Below are 27,943 nucleotides of genomic sequence, written 5' to 3'. Positions count from 1 at the left end.
CCTTTTATAAGAATCTAGGAGCCACATGTGGATGTCTACCAAATTAGGTGAGAGAGGAAGGAAGGAAGGAAGGAAGGAAGGAAGGAAGGAAGGAAGGAAGGAAGGAAGGAAGGAAGGGGAGAGACAGAGAGAGACAGAGACAGAGAGAGAGAGAGAGAGAGAGAGAGAGAAAGCTTTGTTGAGTCACGTTTAACGTCATGGAAGGGAGGGGGGAACGGTTAATAAATTTATTTCAAACGCAGCTCTCCATGTAAGGATGCTCTGGCAGAGATCGATAATACCGAGAAAGCATTTTGGTCGAAAGCCTGAGGTTGTGGGCCATTCTCCTTGGGAAAAGGCAACTTGGGTTAACTCCTTTTCGTTCTAGACATCAATAAGAACATAGATCTGAATGCTTTAATCCGAAGTCACTCTTTTTGGCATAGATCCCTCTCTTTTAAATGTGCATGCGTGCGTGATGTGCAAGTCAAAGGGTTCGTTTTTTGCAAGCAAAACGTTCTCGGGGAGAGGGAGAGCTTAATATTTCTTTGAAGTGGTTGCAAAGTGTTGTAGATTCAAGCTGCTTTTAGAACCCTCCGCCAGCCAAAAAAAATTTTAAAAGGCAGAGGATGGGGGTCGGACAGAAGTTCCCCCCAGGAATTACGGGTGGCGTGAGAGAGAAAGAGAGAGAGAGACCCCTTCCCCGCCTCGTGAATCTTGAGAGAGACAGGCAGACAAACAGAGAGAAGAGAGACCTACACCAGCTCCTCCCTAGTAATGAGAGCTAAAGCTTCGGCCCGAAGCAGATTTGCCTGAAACTAGTGAAGTCTCACTGATTCGTGGCGTGAGATTTCGGTGTTCCTTCTCCAGAGTAAAAGAGAAGGGGCTTCTCTGCTGGTTGGGCTTCTAGACGAGGTAGGGGAGACTCAATACCTTTGGAGAAATGGATTCTGTCCCTATTCCTTCCCCCTCAAGTTTACATAAATGGGTGTAATGAAAGAAAGAAAGAAAGAAAGAAAGAAAGAAAGAAAGAAAGAAAGAAAGAAAGAAAAGGCAATATCGTCCTGATGCTAGGGAAAAAATCTTTTTTAAAAGAAAAATAATAATGCAGTCGGTTCATATTTTCTATTGAGTTTCTAGCGGGAAAGGCAGGCAGGCAGGCAAAGCCAGCCCTGATAATTCTGGCAGATTTTCAAGTTTGCCATGTGGCTACTACACCTTTCGGAACCTGACAAGTTTTTGTCTTCTTCTTCTTCCTTTTTTTTTTTTTTTAACTAGTCAGTTGGTGCCTTGACGAGGCCTCCCTGCGGGGGTGGGAGGGAGGAACTGGGGAAAGATGAGGGCTCACAAGTGGAAACCAATAAAACTCTTGTTTAAAAGGGCTCGCTCAGGATCCACGCCGTTCCGGGGCTCTTTGACTCGGGGAGCCCGAGAGTTTTATTCCTAAATGAGTTAAAGAGCCATTTACCTCTGTCGTGTTCTATTCATCAAGCCGCGAGCCCTCGAACACGGCGGCTATTTGTTTGCTTACACAACCAGCTGGGCGCAATTTCACGTCTGAGATATCTATCTGAAAGCGCCTCTAATTTATTATCCTTACTTGTCAGCGAATCCATTTTCAAAGTTGGGTTGTGTGGCTTTTAAAAGAGAGAGAGGAGAAACCATTGAGGATTCTGGACTTAAAATATGCTCCCTCAATGCCCTCCTCCCAATTCTTTTCTCCCCACCCCGCGAGCACATCACATAGAAGAGTCAGCACAAAACAGCTGGAAAGGAAGGAGAAATTTGCAGAGAAGCTGGAAGGAAGGCAAGGTGACTCTCTCTCTCTCTCTCTCCAGAACTGCCTCTCTTCCGAGCTGCGTCACGTTCTCCGCTCCCCTCTCGCCTTCCACCCACTCTGAGGCTTGGAAATTGGCGGAAGCCCCTCCAAGGACTTCAGCCGGACTCTCAGCCTCTTTTACCCCGCTGCCTTCCATGGCAAGCCCTTCCCACGGAGACGGCAATAGCGAGCACTCCGAATGAGCTCCATTGAGCTGGATGGGGATGGCTTTGCCAGTCATTCTGCCTACAACATAGGGCTTCAAACGCGCACCCAGCGTTGCACCCTTGTCAAAGTTGCAGAAACAAGTGGAATAAATGGGCTGGGAGTCTCCAGTGGGCCATGCTGGCAGAACGGGTAAAGGAAGGAGGGACTTGCTAGATCGACTAGGGGCGTCCGCATGGGCACCTTTGTTCCCCTGGTGCCAAGGGCAGCCACCTGTAGAGGGAGGCAAGGGAGATGAACGTGAATGGGGAGTAGGGCTGGCAGATGAGCTGCCCTGAGGGTCCCCATCCTTCGTCTGATCATGCCGGAGCAATTCGGTGTTGGGTCATATTTCTGGGTATGGTGAATTTCACCGGAAGGCCCCGATCTGGTTGGCTGCCATACATTTGAAAATAAGTGTTGCTCGCCTTGCTCAGAAGCACATCCTGCTATATGCCGCGGGATCTACTCCCAAGTAAGACTGAGATGCATTGCAGCCCTAAGGACCAACGCATCTTCTCACGACTAATAAGAGGGTGGAATGCATTTTGCCTGTGTGTGGTGGGGGGAGATGGCTGGTCTCTTCTCTCCCCACCCCCAACCCCCCTCAAGTGGTTTGCATTAGAATCACAAAGCCATAACATGGAAAGGAGCAAATCGGTTTATACATATAATTGCAAGGAAAGAAAGCAATTAACAGAGAGGACAGTGGGAAATTAGATCTCCTCCCCACCCCCATTACAAAAAAGGGGTAGCGTTGAGCAGCCTTTAAGCAGCCCAGCCAGGCTGACAAGCGAATCCCTGGAAGAAACAGCAAGCGGGGTTGTACAATCGTGTATCTACAACCTCTTGGCTGCAGAGCCCACCATCAAGCTTCAAACAGAGGATCCCGTTGAAAACTACGGGGTGTAAAACGGGCCCCGGTTGTTGTGGAAAGCGGAGGAGAGGGCAAGAGGCAGAGCGAACTTCTTGAAGGCAGAGCAGCTTGGCTGCCGGGAGATATCCTTGTGTGTTGATTTAGGAAGACATTTGCTGTATATAACGTTTAAGGCTGATAATATCATTGCTCGGGCAGATAAATAAAGCACTGGCCAAACCGTGGGGTCAGCTATCGATCCCTCTGTTTAGAGAAGGAGGTAGGAACGTCTCTCTCTCTCTCTCTCTCTCTCTCTCTCTCTCTCTCTCTCTCTCTCTCTCTCTCTCTCTTTCTCTCCCTCCCCCGCCCCCTCTCTCTGTGTCAGAGCAAAAAAAAAAAAAGACCGAAGCTCGGATAGCTACGGAGGAGTGAACAATTACAACATGGTAATTTGTGCTTCGGTCTCGCCGGTGGAGCCCAAAGAGCCACCCTGTCTGGAACAGTCATAACCAGTTAGAGGAAAACCCTTGGGATTCCAGCCGACGCGAGCCGTTTGGTGGAGTGGCACTCAGACTGCTTCCACGCAAACCTTTCCTATGTCACCCCAGGGGGAGAGGAACGAGGAATAAAGCCTGAGTAGTATTGTATGTGCCTATGTTGTGTATGTTTAAGGATTGTCTTCTTGAGTACATAAGATCCAGGGATGGGTGTGTAGCTGGTGGACGTGAGTGCAAAAAACCAAGCAAGTGCCCTGGGAGTGAGAGCGAAACAACCCTCGACAGAGAGAGAGAGAGAGAGAGAGAGAGAGAGAGAGAGAGAGAGAGAGATGACGTGACTATGCGAGAGATCTGCAGCCTTCAGCCCCTCTGCAATGGCTGATTAGCATTCCTCGCCTGCCCCTGGACCTGAGCTGACAACTAACAGAGATATCCAGCTCACCACTAGGCCTCCTCTCCTTTTGTCTTCAGCTGTCTAGGAGAGAAACAGGCTTCTCCGCGGGCCCCGCACAAACTAAAGGCCCCCTGATCCTGGGGCTGCCGAGGATCCCACCCAGTCCAGTCAAATCGCCTCAGCATCAGACCCGCCCCCGCTCCTTCGCCTCCCCGCTTGCGCCAGCTGCCCCCGCCTCTGCCCAGCCTGCGCCTGCTTTGCAGATCTGCGCCAAAGGCTGGGAAAGTTAACTTGCTGCGACTTTCCTGACGCCTATGCGGCCCGAGAGGACGTCTCTGCATCGCACACCGGCCCTTCTCTCTCTCTCTCTTTTTGAAGCTTTTAAAGTGATCGTATTCCAAGAGAGGAAAGAGGAGGATATTATTCTTTCGCTGCAAGATAAAACCTTATTGTTAAGAAGGTTGCGGTGGGCTGGGGGCTGGGGGGGGGGGGCAACAGCAGCTCATGTCACTGGTGTTTCTTTTGGCCTTTGTCGCTGTGCCATTGAGACACGTTTATATCCCCCCCCCCATCTCGAAACGGTTTATAAAGAGCTAAGAAAGGGGAGCGGCTGAGAGGAGGACGGTGGCCTAGGGTGGAGAGGGGAGAGGGGGCTTTAATCCGAAGGCCAGAAAGACCTTTCAGGTCAAACTTCCCCGTTTGGTTTGGTCTTAGATCCATTTTAGGAACTTTCTAGGATTAAACACTCACATAAAAGCGGGGTGGGAGGGGTAGGGGGCGGGAGGTTAGAGACAAAGATCCCTGCATCGACCAACACAGACCCTCACAAAACTAGTCAGTTTCTCCTCGCAGCAAAAGCTTACAAATTAGCTCATGTTGACAGATGTTTGTCACTTAGTAACTTCTCTTCCAGTTCCCCCCCCCGCACTATTTCCCCTCTTCTCTCGCTCTCTCGCCCCCCCCCCCAGCAATCCCTTCTTTGGGGGCTCGCTTTGTTGTTTTTAAAATATGCAGGCCTCTCAGGAATGCCAGTCACGAGTCCAAACTTTGTGTCCAGCCTCCCTCGCGAAATGACCCTTTTATAGGGATCCCGATATGTCTCAATCTGCACTTCGCTCCGAGGCCGGGCTCCCTGCTCCCAAGCGCGGCAGCAGAAGCGCGCGGCTACCTCAGCCAGCAGACGCGTCCCCAGGAAGACGCTCTCCAGGCGATGGGACGGAACTGCAGCCCTCCTTCTTGCAGAAGGTGCCAAAGGACAGCGGAGACTGGGAAAAAGAAGGGAGGGGCAGGGAGAGAGGGGGCAAATGATGGAGAGAGAAAGTTTTATTTCTCTTCTGATCGCTATGATTGGCCTATGACTACCCGAGCAAGCCCAGGCTGAGTGGCCTGGGGAGGCAGTGCTTGAGGAAAGGAAGAGAAGAAGGAACAGCCGAAGGAAAGGCTCCGCTTTCAAAGTAAGTGGTTAATGGGATACTGCTCAGGGGTGGCTGGGGCGCGGGTGGGGGGTGTCCTGGCTGTGAGCGATTTGAGAGCCAGCTAGGGCCGCACACCCTCAGCTCAGAGGGATGCTTTGCAAGGCGGAGGAGGGCCAAGTGGGGAAGGAGGCGGGTCTGACACCAGCGACCCTTCTGACAGAAATATGGGCCAAAGGAAGGCGGTGAGGGTGAGAGATGCGGTGACAAGTCAGATGAGAACCCTCCTGTGCGCAAGAGAGAGGGGAAGAGAGATGCAGTTCATCTGCTACAGGTCTCTGCGTGGGTCAGGTTCACCCGGAAGGGTTTGTTTAATACATTTTCTCCCCCCCCCCCCATCCCCACCACCTGTTTTCCCTCCTTTTTGTCGCGTGCTCTTAAATCGAGCCATGCATTGCAGGGGGGGGATAGATATCTCAGCTTAAACAAGGATGGAGGGAACGGAGAGATAAGCGCAAAGGGCTAATTTCCGATTATTATTATTTAGTTGTTACTCTTGCTGCTGCTGCTGCTCCAAGCAAAACTTCCCAACTGTAGAGCCCAGCAGGCAAGAAGCTTCTCTCTCTGCCTCCCCCGCGCCCTCCCCCGACCTATCCGTCTCCGCGACCAAGGGAAGGGGGTGGAGCTCTTCCCTGCTCGCTCCTGCGCTTGGGACCACCTCCCAGCAGCAGGAGGCGAAGCGGCGCTTGGCGCGCGTGGAGAGGTTCCTCGGGCTGCTCCGGGGCGGCAACTCGCTTGCTTGCTTGCTTGCTTGGCGGGTCCCGAGATCATCAGTCACAGACCATCGTCCAAGTTTAGCTATAGGCCGGGGAGCCAAAGGGAGGGGGGAGCCTGCAGGCCCGGTGCGCTTCTAGGAAGCTGCGGATGGCTCCGTTCGCTGCTGTCTCTACCGCTTCTCTTGCGCACCAGATGGCTTGCCATTGTGTTGCCCCAGCCGGCGAGATCCTGCATTTAAAAAGGGAAAAAGAGGGGAGCGGGGAGGAAGAGGCCAGAGAGAGAGAGAGAGAGAGAGAGAGAGAGAGAGAGAGAGAGAGAGCCCTGTTATTATTTTTGTAACAATCACACCAGACCATTTTGACTACCATTTTGACTGACCCTGGTTTTTTCTTCTTCCAATTTTGAACCATAAAGAGACATATATATTTAAAACCAACCCTGGCCACAGTTTCTTAAGGGAGGCACCGTGGCCCTCGCTCATAGCTCCTTCCACGTGGGGTGTGAGGAGTGGGGATATGTCGGGCAAGGAATCTGGATGCGTCCCCGGGGGTCTAAGGGTGCAGTCCTAACCTTTCCAAGCCGCAGGGAACTTGGACCGGTGGGAATTAACTTCAGTAGAAGGCCAACTGGCTGGCTAGAGAGCCCCCGCCTCCCCTCCCCTCCCGGCCCGCCCCTCCTCCGCAGACTCCAATGGCATTTATTTCTCACTCAGGATTATCGCCTAATAGTCAGAAGCACAGACGTGCGCATAAAAAAAAAATCCAGGCATGTTTATTCATTCTATTTGATCAATCTCTGGGTGTCTGTTTATTAAACTTCCACCGATTTTACGTTTGGTGTTTCCTGATGGCAAACATTGTCGAATGATAAATATTGCATACAGTTAATTGTGATGCCAGGGAAAGCTCGGCTCCGGGTTTGTGTGGCGGTGCCGTCGCTGTCTCAAGCCCTCCCATGTCTTCTGCTCCCCGTGTAACTCAGGGCAAACAAGAACCTTTCTCAAACATATTAGTTAATGGGGCGAAAAGAGGAGCGGGGGAGGGAGCGAGAAAACGATGGGAACCCTCAGACTTGATCCCTCAGCTTGGAAGGGAGGCTGCCTGGAGAGAATGGGAATGTGAAAACAGCTAAAAAGGGGGGTGCTCTGAAGTAAAGCATTTCTTGTCCAGGAATCACTTCCATTGGTTTTTTGGGGGCCGTATCCCTCCCCCTAAAAGAGGGGGGAGTGTCCTAGAACACTGTTTTCTCTGTGTCTGTGGGGAGCTGGCAATCATATTTGGCACCTCCTCTTATTTTATTATTATTTTTTACTTATTTCACTGAAAATACACGCCTGTTTGGCCAGGCCCCCAGAAAGCCTCTTTCTATCTTGAAAAATATCCACAGGCCGTTTCTTTTTCCGGCGCGGCTGCAGGTGTGTTCTCTTTCCGCATCCATCCCCAAGTCCCCAAGACCCTTTCCCCCTCCTCCCATTTTTATTGCAACTCTTTCCCTAATTTAATTTTGTTGTTGTTACGAAAAAAAGGGAAAGAAACCCAGATGTGGGGGGGTTTTTATGGCTCGAGCCTCGTCTCGGCTGGTGCTGCGAAGGCTCTAATGCGCCCGGGCTACTAGTCACTGAGCAAAGCGCAGGGCGCCGTTGGCTCCTTTCCAACAGAGTTGGTCATAAAACAAGATGTGGGGAGAAGGGAGGGTGGAATTAACATCTGCTTTTCTAAACTCAAATATGTCAAGGAGCTTTTTTATTATGATGATCATGAATGCTTTCCTCATTTGAAGAAGAAATATGTAGAGATAAACTGACATCCACATGTATAGAGTATTTATAATGGTGTTAGGATTTAAAGGTAGCTATTCATTGCATAAGCCATTTAGAACTGACGTTTTAAAAGCTACTTAACCTCAGACATCCTTGAATCTTAGCGAAGGATTCCAAACGATATTATTTAAAGAGGAATTTGCTGTAATTTAATTGCATATCAAGGCGGAACGAGGCGCGAGCTTTGCACCTTCTGCGCTGTTTAATAGCGTTTTAACTGGCGTTTTATTCACCCACGTTCTCGGCTGCCCTCGCCTTTCATTGGGAAGGGGCCGCTAGAAAGCGGGTCCCAAGTTAGTGGTCTCTCTCTGTGAGTGAGTGTGTGTGTGTGTGTGTGTGTGTTTGTGTGTGCGCGCGCGTGTGTTTGTTCACCATTTGCAACGGGCAGTCATCTTTGCGCCTGGAGCTTTGCCCTCTTAGGGGACACAGTTAGTACCTCGGTTCATTAGTGCCTATTTATTATTGCTGCAAAGAGAAAATAACATGTCAGATTCTGTGGGTGAATCGACCGTCTGCCCCCACCCTCAGATCGCTCCTCTCACCTTTCCCCCCCAAACCTGCCCACAATTCGGTAATGCCGGCATTTATTCAATCTGCCATCCACTTGAATTTCCAGGGGCCCAGGGCGCCTGACATCCCAGTCCGATGCCCTTTTATTTACATTTCTCAGAATCCCGGAGTTAAGTCAGAGGTGTCTCTGAGTGGGGTGGGAAATCAGCTGGCAGGGAACTACTGCGGCTTAATCTGGGCGAGGATCGAGCGGGGGGGGTGACGTTCTCTCAATAGAACCTCGGAGGGCAGAGAGAGAGAGAAACAGGCCCCTGGCTTATTGGCGGCGGCGGCGTAAGGCATGCACCCTCAACCCGGTTATGTATTTCTCTCCATCCGCTTGGAAAGAACGTGTGCATTTGGATCAGAGATCGCTGGGATGAGGAGGCAGCTGGTGACGCCCATCATGCCAGAGCAGTACCGCGGGTGCCCCTTGCAAAATGGCTCTCCCTTGAATACAGGCCGCCTGTGCACGGTTCCTTGGGATTAAGCCTCATGAAATTGGGAGGCAGGCGGGCGGGCTTGCTTGTCAGTAAAGGAGGGCAGCAGTAGAGATCTTGCTTTGAACCATTTCTCCGTTTGCCTGGTAGAGTGGCTACTCCAACTCTAAAAATATCCCCAGCACACGCACACGCACGCACACACGTATGGCAGCAGCTAGTTCGTAGTCTTTGCTGGCTCCTATGAAGCTGGTTGAGTGCCCCTGAGCCATCTGTAGCCCGAGCCTCCTCGAAGAGGAATCCAAGCCTTTGGACTTGAAGAGGGCTTAATTCCCTCTGGTTCACCACTGTGGCATAACTGGGTAGATAAAAAAGGGGGAGAGAAAATATCCATCCTAATTCGAATCCATAGAACGTCGGTTCGATTTGAAAACGTCTCCATGCAAATAGTTATACTGGGGCATTCCATCCTGTCTTTAGGATGCCAGATTGAATTAAGAAAAATCATCCCACTCCCCAAAAGACTAATTCATCACCAATCCTAGGCCCTCCATTTCTTTGGGGCCTGGCTCCAGTGAGAGGTGGGGGTGCCCAGGGGTCCGCACGGCTCTCCAGGAGCCCCGCGGTCTATCCCGTCGGGGACCAGGGGACGTAGCCCGGCTTAGGATCTTCCACTGAAAGCAGCGGCGACGGCCTGAGCCTAGCTGGACGGGGATCTTGTGCCCTGAAGGGAGGGGGGCATGAGGGGGGGAGCAGGGAGTGGGGAGAAAGGCTGTCGATCTGTGAGGGCAGAGGAGAGAGATTAAAGAAATGGCCCTTAGTTCTCTGAGTGACACGGCCCCATTCAAAGGGCAAGCAGAAAGAAATGCTGCTAATATGAATAGAGGGATGCTCAAGAGCCTTGCCCCCTTTTCTTCTTTGGCTCCACTTCGGGTCGGATCCTGGGTGCATTCTTAGAGCCGTGTATACGCTATCTGGGCACACGCACGCGCGCATGGGGAAAAGGTCTTATCGATTCGAGATCGATATTGATTCGAGATCGATTTAGACCGATGTAGCTGACTGACCCTCCTACCCTCTTTCTGGCTCGGTAAGAGATTCTTCCAAATAAACGCTTTGGGTTTCTTGCGCCGGTCTGGACAACAAGTGGGAAAGGCGGGTGGAGGGGCTCTCGGAGCCCGGGGGGTCTGGCCTGAAAGGTAGTGCATTTATGGGAGACTCTGTACAAAGAATTGCTCCGACTGATGAGGATAGCAACCCCCACCCTTCCTTACATCTTCACTTTTGCCTTGCAAAGGGACAGTCCTCAGTTGACATCTCCAAAGTGATTATTAGACGCCTCTGTGATAAATCAGGTTGGGGGGGGGAGTAGGGGAGTCGGAATAAGGCCGACTCTCACTCACACACACACACACACACACACACACAGTGTCTGGCTAACGCTGTATGACTGCCCGATAGCCCTTTTCAATTTTTCCACCAACACCCCTGAAATAGCACATTGCCTCAACAACCTCTCTTGTTTGTCTCTCTCTCTGTGTGTGCTCAAAAAAAATCTTTAAAATTCCTGTCCACGGATTTCCCTCTCCTGCCTCTCTTTCTCATCCCCCCCTAGCTCCATCCCCACCCCAAAGAGCCTCGGAGCCCTTCTTCCCTGATAAGTTGTAATAACTTTGCTTTCAAGAGTGTGAAACGAAGAACACAGACAGTATATCAGTGAAAAGAATAAAGTGGCCTTTTAATGAGAACTAAAGACAACAAAAACGTAGATGAAGTGTACCGTAAAGACTGTTTCAAAGTGCAGCTCAATCCCCTGAGAGCAACTATCCCATAGGCTGGGTAATTGGGACAGAGGTAAGTCAGAGTGGTAGGATTATTTTTATTTTGCTTTGTTTTGTTGCATTATATTTTTGCTTCTCAGTAATGGATCTGTTGCAAAAGAGTTTGTGCAAAGAGCTTCAGGCCTTCTAGCAGATGAAGGGAGCGTCTTGTATCTCTTAAAACAAATCACTCGAACATTCTAATTTGTGAAAAATAGTATTTTCCTGCTCTTCCGCCCTGCTCCCTTTTCCCAAAGCCCGGGACCTGCGAGGTGCGCCTGTATTTCTTCAAGTCAGCCTGTCTTTCTTTCTTTCTTTCTTTCTTTCTTTCTTTCTTTCTTTCTTTCCGTAATTTCCCCGCTTTCCACAGCCTTCTCTCCACTCACCCCTTCCTCAACAAACCAGGTAACAAGAGCAATAAATCCAAGCAGGGGGAAAATAAGACAGATTTCCTCATCGATGTGTAATAAAGGTAAAGGACGTTGTTTTGTCAGACAAGCGCTAAGCAGAAAATAAATCTTAGGGTCTGGGGAAACAAAACGGAATGATGTCGGCGTGTGTGTAAATTTACTTTTAAACGCAATAAATCAATGTTCATTTAAACAGCTGGGGAACCCCACCACGGAGCAGGTTTCATGGGTAAGAAAATCTGGACGAGAACAGGCGATAGAGATGAAACCACCCAAAGAGAGCAGCCTTCTCCCTGCCCTACACAGCCCCCGCTCCCCCAATATAGGTCTCCTTTTTTCCAAGGAACTTCAAGAGCTGGACAGAGCCCGAAGGAGACAGAGTCGATTTCAGTGGCCACCCTTCTGCCCCATATTTCCCACGGATCTCACAGAACGGAAAGCTCAGAACTCGGGGAAAAAGAAACTAGAGGAGGAAGGGGGAAGACCTACAGGGAGTTAGGCAAGCAAACACTAGAGCTGGTGGATCGGATCCTTGTGGTTGTTACGACGAACACGTTCTGAGACCCCTGTTAGTTTCAAGCCATGTTAATCTCAAGGATCTGAATGGCCGGGGAGAGGTGGGTGGGGAGGGTTTTTTTGGGAAGGATGCAAGGTTAGCTGAGATGTTGAATACTGGGCTTCTAAAAGGGGAATGTCGAAAGATGCTTGGCCAGTTGAAAGGCGAGTGGGCGCCAGAAGCCTGTTCTGAAGGGTGGGCGCATCTGGAGACCATCTTTCACAGCCCAGACACTTCACAACAACATCACAAGAGTGACATTTGGGCTTCTGATACTCCGCAGGAACATTTCTCGAGCAGGTGGCAATAAAGAGCTGTGAAGGCAAAGGTGCGCCTTATTTGTCTTAGTCGCCTCTTCCTAACCCGCGACGATTTCCACGAAGCCTCGATAATGACTCTCCCTTTATTAGAGAGCCTTCCGCGCGCTTGCAGAATGGCAACAATTTCTCTTCCTCACAGTCATTTGGTGTCTTTGTTTAATTTTGCAGAACTAATGTAAACATGGCTTGCAAATACCCAGAGGTGGATTATTTGGTTTATTCTCTCTGCTCCCCCCCCCTTTCCTCTCCCTCCACCATCCTTTTTTTTTTTAAAAAAAGAAAGCCACAGAAGATTAATCGAACAGCAAAAATTACGAGGATGGAATATGCCCTGCCTTTGTTTTGTAGTCCTTCGAAAGCCATGCAAATACACATCGAAGGGCGTTGCTTCCCTTGAGCGACGTGGCCACCGCCTGGCATCTTAAGTTTGTGAAAATATATTACATCTATTTCACGGAGCGTTTAAACGCCTGCATTTCACCGGACCAGCAAAGCAACCAAGCAGCCACCAACCACCTTGGCTATACTGGGGTGTGGTGGAGATGCAAGGATAGAACAGTCAGGGGACCTGGTGACTTTTGTCCTTTCTGTACTGCTCAATTGACTTCTCTCACTCTTTCCCCATCCCTAAAAACGAGAGCTGGCGATAACGAGCAGAGAAAAAGTTATTAAGCGCCTGGCAGGTGCGTGTACCTCGGTTGTATACATCCCAGGGACCAGATAGTGCTAGTAATATCTGACCTTGATTAAGGGAAACCTGCCTGTCCTAATACTCAGAAGCGAAGCGCAAACGACACGGAGCCGAGTTGCTCTTTCAGAAGCAGGGAGGGAAAGGGCAGAGCCCTGCGAAACACTGAACGGAGTGCGGATTGTCTGCTGGGGGGGAGGGGGGAGCTCTGCTCAGGTGAAACTGACGAGGCAGTGTAAGTTTCCTGCTCAGTCTCTCTCTCGCTTCTCTCTCTCTCCCCCCCCCCCCTCTTTTTCTATGACTGCCCGAAGGGCCTCGCCGATTCCTCGCCTTTGATTCTCCGTTTGTTTGCTAGATGGCGCTGTGTCTCTCAATACATTCCGATTCAGAGCTAAAACGGCCCCTTTTCGTATATCCTCCCCCAGACAAATCAGATTACCTACCCCCGCTTCGTTCTGCGAGGAACGCACTTTAGTTCCAGCAAAAAAGAAAAAAGTGCTATTAAATAATGTTAAGAATCATATGGAATCATCATATAAATATCCCGATTGAAATAAAAGGCAGCCTGCAAGCAAAATCTGAACTATGGCGTCTTTACTCTCTGCCAATTCATGTTGTAATCATGTTGTAATCTACTTAATGATTTCCCTCCTTTTTGGTGGCTGGACCAAAATGTAGCTAATTTGTATTTGGGGAAACCTAATAAAAAAAAGCAACACACAACCCGGAGATTTGATACATGTTTTCATTAGTTGCAGGCAATGTAAATACGCACATGAGATCTAGCTTCACCAGAAATAGAAACTGGTCGTATTAAGTTAGCCTCCTTGTCACTCTTTCATGAATAGATCAAAACAATTATGAGCGATTTAAAGTGAAAATGCCACAAAATCACATGTACGTTCTCTTTTCATCTTTTTTTTTTAAGGTTTGTAAAGCCTGGGGGTCTGTTTCTGTATCTCCTACAGTCTAAATTTATTCTGCAAAATTACCTTCCGTGTTCTAAATTTATTCATTTCATTAAAGTAAGAAAACTGTTTAGAAATTTAAAAGCCTCGGTTGTTTCTATTGATTATATGATTAGGGATTCATTACATGGAAACTCCTCTCCTTAGAAAAAGTAATCTGAAAGTTTTGTATTGACAGGTACATGTATTAGAGTATAAAGTACTTTTAATTTATTATTAATTCCAGATTTCAAATACTATTATTGTGATCATCGTTACGTTTATAGAAACAGGAAAAGAGTATTCTTAAGTGTTAAAACAGCAATGCATATTAAAGGCGTTCCTTTTTCACAAGTCATTTTGTTGCATTCTCTTTTCTGGCTCAGTTTCTCAGAAATGCAGGTCTTTAACAACAATCACTACCACAGGGGAAGAAAAATAGGCTGGTTTGGTGCGACTCGCAACATTCGATAAATTACATGGTTGTTATTTCATTTTCTCCCCTTTAGTTAGAGCCTTTGTAAAATCTCAAAGTGTTAGGCTGTAACTAGGAGGCGCTGAAAACCTAAGGCGGAAAATTTACAACTTGATCAACTTCAAACCACACACACAGGGAAACACACAGACACACACACACGGCGCTACAGTTGCAAACATATGTTCCGGATTAAGTTAAGCAAACGGGTCTCGTTTTCCAAGGTAGAAAGCTGATAATGAAATCTTAAATGCTCCAGAGTTTGGCTCTTGTTACGGCTTCACTTGCACCAACATGAACGAATCCCTCTACCTTTCTGGGACATTCCGGTTTTAGGTGCAGCGCCGGCAGAACCTCGCTCTGATTCTCTCCCTCCCTCCCCTAAAGCAATTCAAAGCGCACAGGTATCTCTTTCAGCAGTTGATCTCTAAAGAGCAGTGCTTTAAAGCAGGCAAGGCTCTTTCCCGTCTTTTGTGGGCCAGGCAGAACTGCCCATGGAGAAAGAAGCTGGGTTGCCTTGCTTAGTCTTAGGATATGTGCCTCCTCCTCTGAACGCTCTGGGGTCGTCAGCTTAAGCATCGTGCGGGTATGAAGGGGAGAGTAGCAGAAAGAAACCTCTTTCAGAGACCCGTCCTGATGAGCAGGGAGCCACAATTATAATCGTTAATAAGGTGGGCCGGAGTGTAGCTTCTACTCAATAAGTGTATAGAGTTCATCTGCACATCTGAGGTTCATTTCCATTGAACAGAATAAAGTTTGTCTTGTAGGGGCTGAAAGTCGAACCCATTATTACAAGGATGCTAGCGAATAAATGTGTGATATATGTATTTGTGCGTGCGTGCTCACACACAGAGAAACTCACACTCACATACTGTGGCACGTTAAAAGTAAAAAAAAATTACTTAGGCTTGAGCACAGATAGATAAACAGGAAAATGACATGCATATATCCACAATCATTCAGTGGGAGAGAGGCGACAGAAATGCGTTCCTGAAGCAAGACAGAGCTCAGAAGCAGCATCTGGTGGCAGCCCCATGTTTTCAAAACTTCCCTAAATGTAATTACTCTTGAAAATGTTCTTTGTCAAACTCCGCTATCCCAGTGGACTGTAATGAGGATCCTGCAACTTTATCCCAGGATATTATACCCAAGGAGCTGACTATTTCCCCCCCCAAAAAAATACCCAGTAGGCACTTAGGACATTAATGGGTGTCTATTGATTTCCAGAAAACTCTATTGAGGAATCCTTTCATATATCTAAGATATACACGAAACACTTTCATTTCACTAGATAGCCCAGGTAGTTTTGACGTTGACAAATGGCCAAAAGACAAGAAAAGTAATTTCAAACGACTTTGAAGGGTTACAAGAGGTAAGAAAGGGGTGGGGGAGGAGAGAGAGAGTAATATTTTTCAACGCATGTCACGAATAAGAAAAAAAGAAAATAATCACAAGGTAAACCATAGCTGAGGAAAATAATTGAGGAGCAAATAATTGAAAATGCTTTCATGTTGGACACCCAATCTCTAGTCCCTTTTCTCTTTCCCCTTTCTAAGATTCCATTATTTTCTATATGCCTCCCATTAAAAGTTATTTTTAAGATTACTAACACGGACATGCACTCGCTAAATTGTTCAGGATATGTTCAGGATATGTATGTTCAGAATAATGGAGGTGGGGGAGACACAAAGCAAAATTACCAGAAGAAAGAGGATTTCGGAAGAACTGAGATGAGAAGGTTTAATGCACGATTGACAAAAGGGATTTTTTGTTAGTCAGTGAGGCTCACGCTCCGGAGAAACCTAATATCCTAATATAGATCAAAGAAAGGAGCAAATATTTAATACCAAAGGTGAGCTACCTCGAAACACAAATCCTTCCCCCTCTTAAATACGCAGACATCTAACTTTCACTCTGCCAATTAGTTGTCAATAATAATAAGAATAACAAGAATACAAAACTGGTTTATAGTAACATTGCTCACTACAACAATGTCTGAATTATGGTCTGGAATCAATTCGATTACTGATCAGAAAGCTATCAGTATCCACGCGATAAAATATCCTGGTTAGATAGAAGATACCACGAATTAAAAAAATAAAAATAAAATACCACGGTGATCTTCACTTTCCCCAAATCAGAAGCGTGCAACAGGTTATTCCTCTAAAAGTTTAATTCCTAACCGTTCTGCCTCGGGGTTCCCGCTTACAAAAAACGAAAGCGGCCCCCTCCGCCTACCCAGGGCCGGTTGGCTAGTTAGGGGGAGCGAGTGGACCCTTTCCTTGGACTTTTTGTGGGTGCAAATGAAGATCAAGCAGAGAAAACAGAATTCCCCCTACGAAGCTGCCCTATAGAGAACAGTGAAAACGGTGGTGCGCGTGTGTGTGCGCCGAACCGACTACAGGTGGGTCGAGAAGAAAGGATTCCATTTAACCCATCGTAACACGGATAAGGGGTCGTGATGACGAAAAGGGGGTTCGAGGTTTCCCTCGTGAACTTGCCGGCAAAGTTGATGCTGAAAACAGAATAATTTGACTCGGACGTTGGAGCGAACCCTTTTAATAAGCGAACTATGTTCTCCACAAGCTAGCAGAGAGAAGGCAGCGGTTTCTTTCATTCGAGGGGAGGAAAATAACCCTCAAATAACCCTGTTGTGGATATCTAAATATCCGTTTCCATGAATCTGGCTCATGATCCGTAATAGTATTTAATATTAGTAAGAGCACTGGGCTATAACTTTGCTTTCCTAATGCCCCAAAGCCATTCCAGTAAGTTCCTCCCCAATAACTCAAAAGCAGGGAGGTCTGTAACTCCTCGCTGTCGTTGCTCAGCTGGGGCGGGGGGCATTTATATTAAGGGAAAGCCAGGAAATCCTTAGCTATCCAACTTGCTCATTCCCCCCCCCCTTTACCCCTTTTTTGTAATTTTGGACGGATCGGGGAAGCAAATGGGAAGGAATCGGATCTCTCAGCAAAAGAAGGCAGAGCGAGAACATTTTAATGAGCAGAGAGCATCTTGTTGCATTTAAATAGCGAACACGTAAATAGCTTGACTTTACAAGCTTGCACGGCTGCAAGTTGTTTGCTAAAATGACAGGGATGTGATCAAAGAGGAAGAAAAAAGAGACATTATTTCTCTCTCTTTCTCCTTGCGCATAACTTGAATTAAAGGATGCGGAGACTGAGAGAGGGCTTAAAGTCCCGACGATCACAGCAGGTGGCGGGTCTGGAAGGGGGAAGTTGAAGGGAGGTAAAGTTACGGGGTTGAGACGCGCAGACTGGCCGACCCTTTAGCAAAGCGGGGAGGGTGGAGAGGGAGAAAGGGAGGGCTGCCAGGCTCTTAGGGCTCTGGCTCTGGGGTGCCTCTCCCGAGGCTGCAATTAACCAGCTGCCTGGCAGTCAGTGGGCTTGCATCGAGTAGGCGCGCATCAAAGAAGGGAAGCGGATCTGCTTTGCAACCAACCAGGAGGACCTCAGATCCCCGCCCCCACCAGTATCGCCTCCATAGCCAAGGGAAAGATGAAGATCGCATGGAAAGGGGGAAATGGCATGCACGCATCCCCGCAATGAGAGAGAGAAAGGAGGAGGAGGAGGAGGAGGAGGTCTGGTTCTGGGCAAAGCTGGAAACCAAGGATGGGCAATGCGGGAATCTTGGCGGAAGGAGCTTAGGGAGAGGACAGAGGATGAAAACGAAATCGGGGGCCTGCGGGCAGTGGCATCAGATCAGGGCAGTGGACTCGGACCAGAAGAGCACATGAGGTGGAAAGTCCTGAGAAGGGGGCATAAATGCATGGTTAACTCTCCCCGCTTCAAGGGAGATTAGAGGAAGCGCGGAGCAGGCGGGATTCAGGATACAAAAACCTCGTCTCTGAGAGCGAGGTCTTCCGCAGCCTGCTCCAGGCTTGGGCTGAAAGAGGCAAGGAGAGGCTTGTTTAGGGCGAGGGCAGCTCAGAACTAGGAGCTGTCCATGGTGCTACAGAGAGTGGATGGCGCAAACCCAGCTCCGCTCCGCTTTTTCGGGTTCCCTGGCAGAGAGACTGTCACAGCCTCAGTTGCTCTATCAAGGGGTTCCCAATTCGCACCCCCACCCCAGACTGGTAAAAGTTTGGACACCTTCCCGCGACTGACATGGTTTCTCTATTTTCTAAATCTTAACAGCCCAACTTGGGAGGCTCAGAAAACACCCGTATCATAACTTCCCACCCACTTTGAAAGCTGAAGGACTGAGTCGTTATCTTCCAACTTGCTTCCAAGTAGCAGATTAACATGGATACCTGATCCTGATTCTTTAACACACTGAGTTTTAAGGAAAAGCAAGGGTGAAATGAGAGATTCAGCAGGGCTAAACCGAGGGTTCCAGGGTTCCAGATTTCTTAGGTATCCTTTAAAGTGGCTTTAAGATGTGCAGATAGAGATGCCCGAATGAACACATGGTCAGCGATCCATGAAGCCGCTATTACGTCTTTCTTTATCCTCTCTTTTCTAGTCTATCTCTCTGTTAGCAGAAAAGCTACTCTGATTTGTGCCAAAGATCAGGAAAGTCGCACAGGAGTTAAATCGACGTTACTAATTAACAGGCTCTCAAGGTTCCCCTAGTTAGAAGAATTAATTAGGATGCAAAAGCAAACTTTTTAAGATAAAGCCCTGCACCTATATTTAGGAAACGGAAAGTGAATTAACCAACTGGTTAATAACTGAGGGACAAGCCCAAACTTTTTTAAGGAACAAAAAAGTTCGAGGAGAAAGAGGAGGTCCGCGCGCGCACCCAGCCTCCAAACACTTGCACGTGAAGGTATTAGATACGATGTTACCCGCAAGATGCTTCTTAACTTGTCTTAAGTAGGAGTAAATCGCAGGCGGAACTGGGGCGAAATTAAGACTGGTGTGCGCTCCTTCTGGGTCTAGGGAACCCGTTCAAGGAATTCATTAAACGCAGAAGCAAAGAAACTTCTCTCATATTTTACTCTTTGTTCAACCGTGGTGATCCGAAGGGGCAGTAGACATTGCACAGGATGGGTCGAAGCTCTGCTCTACTGTTCCCCCACAGGGGGAATTCGAAAGCAAAAGTTAGACGATGGGCGTGAGATGGGCTTTTTGGGAGGAGGCAGAAGGGATTATGCGGAAGGAAGAGTGAAAAGTCTCCCCCCCCCCCCGCCAGCCAAACAGGGCCTTTCCTTTCAAGCCTCGCGGGTCCAGCCTGGAGTGGCGAGCCGGGAACTGCTAGCCGGTCGTTCTCGTCACCTGACCTCAACAGAGACCCAGGCATGTCGGGGCTGCAGGGAGAGCCTGGGAGGCAGGGGACCCTCTCATGGAGAGGCTAGCAAAACCTCGGCCGTGGGGGCGAGCGACCTGCTCCCTTTCCCCCAGGAAGCCGGGCCAGAGGCAGAGGGAACCTGAGGCAGGCTGGTCCTGAGCTCTCCAGAGCGGTCCCCCCTCGTGCCGCGAATATTCGCCTGTTGGATTCTCCCTCTCCAGTTCCCTGCGCTTCTTTTGCAGTTTCCCTCTTGTGAGGAGGAATGTCAGATGCTACTCCTCCAGCTGAGAGAGCCCGCATTCGCCATGGAGGTGAAGAGGCGAGGGCTTTTCTCTCCTTCTTCCCCCAGATTATTCTCATTTGATGCTCTGAAGGGGAAGAAGGCGATCACCGGCCTTTTCATCCAGGGCGCGGGCAGCTCTCGTGGCGACTCCGGCCAAACCACCGCGGCTCCTTCCTGGGCGCAGAGGCTGCCTTGGCGGCGGGACAGGCACAACTCCTGTCGGCTCCAAATGTCCCGCTTGCGCTCTTGCTCGAGGCTCGGGCTTAATCGTCCTCAGCCGAAGCTGTCAGGAAGCGAATGCTTAGTAAAGATCAGGAGAAATGTCCTACTTTCTCATCCCTTCGCCTCATTTTAGTTTTAAGTCACTTGCAGAAGAAGGACTCCGAATTCAGTTCCCCCAATGAAGGGGGACCAGCAGACCCCCAGGATGCGTTTCCTGCTCCGACCTCAACTCCCACCCCCAGCCCCGCGACACACACTTTCCCCATTTTACCCCACAGGAATTTCCCGCCTGTTCTGCAGCGTCCTCAGTCAAGTGGGTGTTTTTTCTCTCGCCTGTCCTTCTGGCTTGTGATCACTCCTAAATCCATTCTTCGCTCCAACCATGCACGTTGATCACATTCCAAAATGATGGGGCCTCCCACGGATTTGGGTGCATTCAAGGACCAGAACAAATCCCGTTGCGAGGCTGGGGGTGATTAAGGTCGTCTTTACGTTTATTTAATTTTAAATATGATAGATCGATAGATTAGATGGTTTATACCCTCCCATCCCATCACTGATAAATGGAAGGAAAGCGGGATCCCAGCTTTAAACCCATGAGTTGTATATGGGAAGCAAACAACACGAACAATCCTATTTGGGGATCCGAGTGGGTCTGCGGGCCCTTTCTTGTTGCGAATGAGATTTAGGCTGCAATCCCGGACCCACTTTACCGGGAGTAAGCCCCGCTGAACGCTCAACATACACGTATAGGATTGGCCCCTTACAGTATTTGGAGCAGGCAACTGTCAACACGCAGAGGCGCTTCTTTTTGGAAATCTACTTTGAAGTGATGCTCGAGGGTCTCTGCCCCCGCCTCGCTCTCCCCAGATCTACGTGTTAATCTCTGGTTTCCCCCTTCAAACAGAATTCAGTTACAAAGAGCTTGGAAAGATTTTGCATCTATTGAAGGGGCACCACGTCTTTAATTTTCTGAGGAGTAAAAACCTCCCCAAGAAACTTCATATAGCTTCTTAGGTTTTTGCTTAGCATACGTGATAAAACATTGATTGTCGTAGTTTGGTGACCCATGAAATTTGGGGGTTAGTTTTCTCTTCAGACCAGAGCATATAATTATGCAAATAAAGAGCTGTCACTGATCTGGTGAAATGCTCACAAACACACGCAATCCGAAACTGGAAAGAAAAGTGGAAAATGTGGGGGATTAGGAGCAATGACAGCGTTTGCAAAGTTTGGGGAAGTTCTTTTTTCACACTTTGGGGGACTTAAGTCAACAATTAGCGTGATCTGTCTATCAGATACACACAGAAATACACTCCGCATCCTTTAACAGGTTACTTTAACTTCAACTGGAATAGAAATTCGAGCGCAGGCACACAGACTGCCGTCGTCTTATATGACAGCTTTCAATTGTACTTGAGAATTGGTTCCTGAGGGGGGGAGAGGGGGGGAGAATAAGTGCGCTTCCTCTGAGAAAAGAAATATTTAAACGTCCCACTTTAGTTGATTAGGAATCCACGTCAACTTATGTATTAGAATGAAGGTACTAAGCTGCATAAAAGGACCTTGCGGCATGCACAGAAACTCTCTTTGTCATGAACCCAAACAGAGTTTTACTTTAAAAGGACAGATACTAGCCAGGGGCCTGTCGACCTTATTTGTTCATCTGTAAAATGGGAACATTTTCTCAGGAACAAACTTCACGGGGTTATTGGGCGGTTAACAAATAATATGTTCGGTTAAAAGGAGACGGGGGTCCTGCAGAAATAAATCGTGGGATCATATGCTACAGATAGATATAGAGATATGGAGATATGGATACAGGCCCACCCAACCAGAAGTTGAAACCCGGTGCAACCTTTGATGTTAAGCATATCCTCTTAGCCGGCAAAACTAGAGCCCCATAGTCAGAATGTGTTCATAACTGTCCGTTCAGTTGCTTTGGTGCAAAACTGGGACATTCTTACAGGTGCTTTGCCTAGTCGAAGTAGAATGGAAAGTAAGAGCTTGTTCCACCTTCCTTTCGCCTTGCCCCTCTTCATTCGCTCCATCCAGAGTTCGGCGTAACTACGAACTGGTCCAGTTGTATCGATTCTCACTCTCTCTCTCCTTTAAGGCATTACAGATCTATGGCACTAAACTTGTTCTAAAACTTATAGCGGGGTGTGTGTTGGTGTTTCCTGGGCTGCAGCTACTTCACTGTCCCAAGTGAAAGAGGGATCCACTTTCAGGAGCCGAGTTCTATCCTGACAGCCTTGGCCCCTGGTTCATTCTTTACCAGGAACAATCCTCTGCCTTCGCCCCCACCCCTCCCCGGACTGCCGGAGCGCTGTTTCAGCCGAGCGGTCTTAGCCCAGATTTATGGTAACTCCAGAAGACATCAGCTTGTGAACGGACCAGCGGTGTGAAACTTGGAGCCACCAATCCAAGGAGGAATCAATTAAACCAACCATTCGGTCATTAATTCCTCCCAAGTGTGTTTTAAAGGAGATCGTTGCTACTGCTACTGCTGCACAGCTCAAGTGTCGAGCTAAAAGCTAAAATGCTTCAAGGGTGTGTGTGTGTGTTTCAGATATTTTGCATCACTGTCCCTCGACTAGGAGGTACACCGCCAGTCACAAACGCACGATCACAGTTTAATGCTGCTACGGTCTATAGCTGACTCTCTTACTTTTCCTAGAGTAATGAAGGCCTGGGAGAGGAGGGGATGCCAAGGGTCATTCGGGTGCTGTGGGATCCGTCCATTCTCCAGGGCCCACAAATTATATTAATGGAAAGGAGTTAAGAGACCTCCTTTGCAGTGGAGGGAAAATCTCTAGCTGCCAGCAGCAGCAGCAGCAGCAGCAGCGGAAAGGAGGGACAGGATTCCTCGCATTTCTGGGTCAGAATGTGCACTGATTTGGATAGGGAAGCTTTTAGCTCAGGCCACCTTGGCAGATATCAAGGACATGCAAGTCCCGCCCCCCGAGAAGTGGTCAGGTTCGGTTTGGGAGCTAAGTTTTGATCAGGCTTAGCCCAGCAGACATAGAGCGGAGTCCATTGCACCAGGCATCCAGAATCACAGAAGCCACCAAAAAAGGGGACACGCTCCCCTTTTTCCATCCGATCCTGGAGCTACACAGCTCTCCCACCCCGTTGGTCCCATCCCAGCGCTTGGGCAGCAAACGCCCACTTGGAGGTCCTGCTCGTTAAACTGCCCGGCTTGTCCTTTGTCAAAGATCCTGTAGGTCGATTTGGAGGTTTTTTAATCGATTTGACCCATTAGTAGGTAAGATTCCAATGCACCCCAGAGAGCAGCGTGTCCAGAAAGGGCAGACTGCATAGCGGCGGTGGCTGGGAGTGAGCAGGGTCCCACGTGGTCGAAAGAAAGAAATAAGAACTGTGTAGGTCACGTGAAGGCTGCAATCCTATCTCCACTTACCTTCGAGAGAGCCTCATCCAACTCAGTGGGAGTAAGACTGACTTCCTGACATGTCTGGGATGGATGGCTTACAGCGAAATTCTATACAACATGTCTCCTGTGAACTAGGTACTATTGTTCTCCAGGTAACCCTTCTTAGAACTGGACCCATTGCTAGAAGTCCCGGCCCACGAGTCCGCACTTCAGAAGGAGCTTCTCCTTCTGTGACCTCAGGGAACTCGAAGGCTAGCTGGATGGCGGGAGGGCTACTCCTTTGGGGGTCTCTGGTGCCATCCATGCAAAAGGTCTAGTGATTTCTGCACCCAGGATGCCCCCTTTCCCAGCTTCTCCCACTTTCTAACGCCAGCAAGGTGCAATAAGAGGACAGTTGTGCAAGGAAGGAAAGCCACTCTTCCTTGGTTGGGCTTGACAAGCCTTAAGCGCCTTCCTAGAAAAGACCAGCTATGGCTCCAAGAGGCAAATGAACGAGCCTCATCCCATGCAGGCATCCCTTGAAAGACCCCTTGATTTAAACAGGGGAGAAGCCCATGTATGACCCTAAAAATGCTTCATAATTTGCTGCTCGGGACTTTAGCAGACGCCTGAAAGGTGTGGAGATTTTTATACATGGTAGAATTTCTGGCTCGGATGAAAAAACGCTAAACTGGGAAAGCTCAAGCCCCGGGACCTTTGCTGGATGCCACACAACACTTTCGAAGGTTTCCTTTTCCTTTTTTTGTTTTGGCTTTTGCACTCATATACGGAGGTACTGGGGATGCAGCCCCTCGGAACTCACTGGCGCCTCGTTTTGGGTAAGCGTGAATGGTGGGACCGAGCTGCATCACAGGCGATTTTTTTTTAATTGTCAAAAGCTGGGGATATAATTTGTTTGGATAAAATGGTTCCTAAACATACCCTCCGCAACACTCATTCGCAGGAATTCCCATGCACTGTGGTGCCCGATTCATCCTTTCGCTCTATATGTGCCTTTCCTCCCCAGCCCTTTTAACAGTAAACGCGATTTCCCCCGCCTCACATTTTTGCAAGGCCTTGGATATTCGTAAACACGTTCAGAGGCCACGCAAATAATTCCAAGTCTCAAACGGCCCAGGTGGAGGAAGATCTTTCTTTCGCGGCTCGCTCTGCTGAGGGGCAACCGAGTCAGAGCGATCCTTCCTGGAAGCTGCTGCGCTCCCCTTGCTCCTGGCGAACGGGTTTGTCCGGCCAGCAGCAAATGAACATCCCTTTGAGTTGTTGCGCCTGGCACAGTCGCTTAACAAGACCAGAGACAAGAAAGTCACACCCGCATCTTAAAAGAGAAACCATTTTTTTATTGGTTCAGTGTAAACAGAAAGAGACAACCCTTTTAACAGCTCCCTGTGTGCTTTACAGTTGGGTCCAGAAGCAGCGAGAACACAACCCAGGCAACGGCACGAGATACAGAGCAAGGGGCTGGTGGGACCACACCGGAAGGAGTAGAAACCTTAACCGTGACACTTTGGAGGAGGAAAAAAACTCATTTGGTGAGATTTGGCACTTTGCAGAGCCCCAGAGGCTTTCACAAAAGACAGAGTAAGGTCTAAGGGTTGCTGTGGGAAAAGACCACAAGATCACAGCTAAGGAAAGAAAAAGCATGGATAGTAAAAAAGACCAGGTCGACCGTCTACCACCCTGAAGCTGACGCTAAGGTGAGCCCAGGCGGGTGAGAGAGAGCGGAGCAGTTCCAGTGAAAGGGGAAACAGGAGACCGGGACCATCAGGTGGGGGAGATGGTCACCAGGGAAGCGACCAGGAGACTATTCCTGCCGCAAGCCTGCCCGGCTATGGCTCGATCATTTTCCCTGCGCAGAAGAGTAGGTGTGCAACTTGCCAGTCTGAAAGGTCACCCCTTCACAGAGCAGAAGAGGTCAGGCGAGGAAGCGGACGCGCCGAGACAGGCCACCTTCACCTCTGCACTTGGAGCCACTTGACTCTGGCTTTGAATCTGCCCCCAGAGAGATGGCGCTGGCAGGTTTCCGATGGAAGGGAAAGCCCGTGTGTGTGTGTGTCTCCACTTTGCACCGACAGGGCCCCTTAACCCGAATTGCGCCCTTTGGGATAATCTTAACAGCAGCGCTTTCAAAGACGTGAGCCAACACGTCTGTTCTGAAATCCCAAAAGCTTCCCTTTCAAACGAGCTGGTGGTGGTATCTAACGAAATCGCCCAGCCACTGAATGCATGCATGAGATGAAATGTGACCCCCTCTTTCGCTCGGGTAACATCTGAGAGGGGAGGCCAGGAAAAGTTCAAACGCTCCTTGGTGTCCCGGCGCGCCTACTCGAGCACCAGCCAGGCGCTGCTGCTCTGGAAGAGGCCGGGTCGCCGTCCGCTGGGGATCCCTCTGCGCAAGCCGCGCGCAGGGCAGCCACTCCCGGCAGTCAGCGGAGCCTCGTGGCCTGCCAGAGAACGTGGAGAGGGAGCCCCAGGCTTGGAGTCCGGGTCGGGTAGAGCTTTGGGGGGTGTGAGATGAGGCCCATAGGGACCCCACTCCTTTTATCCACACTGGCCACGAATTTGGAGCTTAGAAGCCCGAGAATTTGCGGTTTTGGGTGGAAGGCAGACCCTATTTGAGCATCATGGTAACTGGAAACACTCGGTGACAACAGATGGACTTTTAGGTCCGCGTGGAATTATAGTCAGGACTCATTGAAAGCCATGAGGAATTTAAGGAATGTAAAAACGACGTCCTCTTGCTTATAACAAAAGTGATTAGCAACGTCAGTAATACATGCTTCTTTTCTTTCTTTCTTTTTTGCTATTAATATTTCACAGTGTCACCAGACGGTGAAGGTAAAACGAAACTGGCTTCAGGAGTTCAACAGATTGAGTGAGAAAAAAGATCTTTCGGCAGGGAGGGGGGAAATCGCCCCTCCCGGCAAAGGCGGACCCTGTTTCAGCAAGGAATGGAAAACTCTGCTGCCCCGGCCTCGAACCGGGAGGCCAGGGCGGAGAGGCGGCGTCCTGGGAGCGCCCAGGATCTTTAAAAAAGTTCTTCGCTATCTGATTTGTCACAAAATAGAGATTCTGTTAGAATAAAAAATAAACGTTTCAACCAAGTATTAGAAGCAACATTTTAAATACTGGTATCATTTGCTCTATATTACATTTGTCGCTAAAACATCCTTTTAGGTTTTTTTTTAAATGACTCAGCAAACTCCCTAGGAACCACACAAGCAAAGAGCGCTCGGTAGTTTTGGCGCATTTGGAAGTAAAATTAAGTCCTCTTTCCATGTTCAGATTTGCTGAAGTCGCTCAAGTCTTCCTCATTAATAAACACCAAACAAAGCACCCACTGATTAAATGTATGGTTTCAGTTTGGGTGGCACAGCCTCTCCGCAGCCTGAAGTAGAAAGAGTAAAATAGCCATTGCTGGAGTTACACGCGCATCCTAAACACATTGACGCGACAGGTAAGTCTCATAGACGTGCAGGGCTTAGGATCGCTACCATTGTGTCAATACAGTTTATTAGAGCCCCTGAATTTAAAAAGCACGAAAGCATTTTATTATTATTATTATTTTAAAAAACACCGCCCAAAGCGTTTGCGGGAAATCATTAAAGAGCCTAACGCGTGGGCGGGACCTTGGTTAGCGAGACTTGGGAAGTCCACCATTAAAATCAAGGAGAACTAAATGTGAGCTCCGACGGCGGGGAGGGGCGAGGAAAGGGCAGGGCGCTAGGACCCGGGAGGCGCCGCGTCCGCCCGCCATCAGCTCGGTGCCGGGCTCTGTCAGGGCAATTAGAGCTGCACCAGGCTGCGCGGTGCGGTGCTGCTGTCAGCCTTAATCTGCGCACTGATGGGCAGCCCGAAATCCCCGCCGCAGCCCACAGGAAGCACAACCAGTGAACCCATATTGCTTTGACAGTTGCACTCATCTAGAAATAATGCAAAACGCTACTTAGATGTAGACACGGCGACCCTGTGCTCTAGGAAGAAAACAATCTAATGAGGGGCTGGGACTGCCGAGCGCCGCCGCCCAGACGCGCAGGCGGGAAGGCAGGCAGGCAGGCAAGCAGGCGCCGGCTCCCGCCCGCCCACCCGCCTCCCGCCCGGTTACAGCTCCTCGTAGCGGATCCGCTGCGAGCGGCGCGTCGGAGCCGCTTTGCCCGAGCTGCTCTTCGCCTCCATGGCGTCGCCGAAGAAGCGGAAGATCGACGCGTAGCTCTTCCACGAGGTCAGCTCGTGCCGCTCCGTGCCTGCAACACACAAGGAAGGAGAAGCACAGCGTCACTGCCTGCGACTCGGGCGGAGGGAAGGGAGGAGGGGGAGGAGGACACTCCGCCCCCCGACGACAGCGAGCCACAGGGGTCAAGTTGAGGAGCGGGAGGCAGGCGGCGGCCAGAGCAGCGTCGCCAGGCGCGCAGGCAGCCCCCGCCCTCCCGGATCCCCCCTTCTTGGCCAAAGGGCACCCAGGCTGAAATCCTGCGCACCCTGACCCGGGAGGGCATGCCCCTGGCATCAAGGGGGCCTTGCTTGTTCTGCGTAAGTGCGCAGCCAGGCCTGGGGCTGTGAAAGGTTAGGCTCTCCGTCAGGGCACGGGAGAGGGGTTTTCTGAAGCCTGGCAGCCCGCAAGGCCTGCCCTCTCATCCAGGCTGCCCGTGCCAAGGCTGATTGTGGCAACTCACAACTGCGAGAGGAGCATTCTGCACATGCTAAGGGGGCACTGCCTTCCCCTGCTTCACCAGGCCTGCAGCTTGGCACTGAAAAGAGCTTCTGAACTCTTGACTCAAATTAAGCCCCAGGGAGGGGAAAGGAGTTATTAAGCAGCCTTAAGACAGGAAAAG

At 49.5% G+C, this 27,943-nt stretch overlaps 1 protein-coding gene and 1 long non-coding RNA gene across 9 annotated transcripts in view; one reads left to right on the top strand and one right to left on the bottom strand.

The window, feature by feature from the left end:
- Nucleotides 1-123: 123 nt before the first annotated feature.
- LOC310660068 lies at nt 124-26,675 on the top strand. Of its 4 annotated transcripts, none has more exons than XR_014503109.1 (2): nt 124-800; nt 24,513-26,675. It is a non-coding gene; the product is annotated as an uncharacterized lncRNA (long non-coding RNA). The 4 variants fall into 4 exon arrangements; XR_014503110.1 differs by lacking the exon at nt 124-800 and adding an exon at nt 2,259-5,203; XR_014503111.1 differs by lacking the exon at nt 124-800 and adding an exon at nt 6,587-10,610.
- The window catches only part of ARB2A (ARB2 cotranscriptional regulator A), a 201,303-nt gene continuing 197,790 nt past the window's right edge, over nt 24,431-27,943 (bottom strand). For all 5 annotated transcript variants that reach the window (XM_083404186.1, XM_083404191.1, XM_083404189.1 and 2 more), the window contains one exon: nt 24,431-27,355. In XM_083404186.1, coding sequence (XP_083260312.1) covers nt 27,213-27,355 — 143 coding nt within the window. In that variant the 3' untranslated portion in view covers nt 24,431-27,212. The remainder of the gene's footprint in view (nt 27,356-27,943) is intronic.

Source organism: Podarcis tiliguerta (genome assembly GCF_965153285.1).
Source record: "Podarcis tiliguerta genome assembly, chromosome: 11".
Lineage (NCBI taxonomy): Eukaryota > Metazoa > Chordata > Lepidosauria > Squamata > Lacertidae > Podarcis > Podarcis tiliguerta.
Note: the sequence above shows the minus strand (reverse complement) of the source record. Positions and strands in the feature narration are given on the sequence as shown.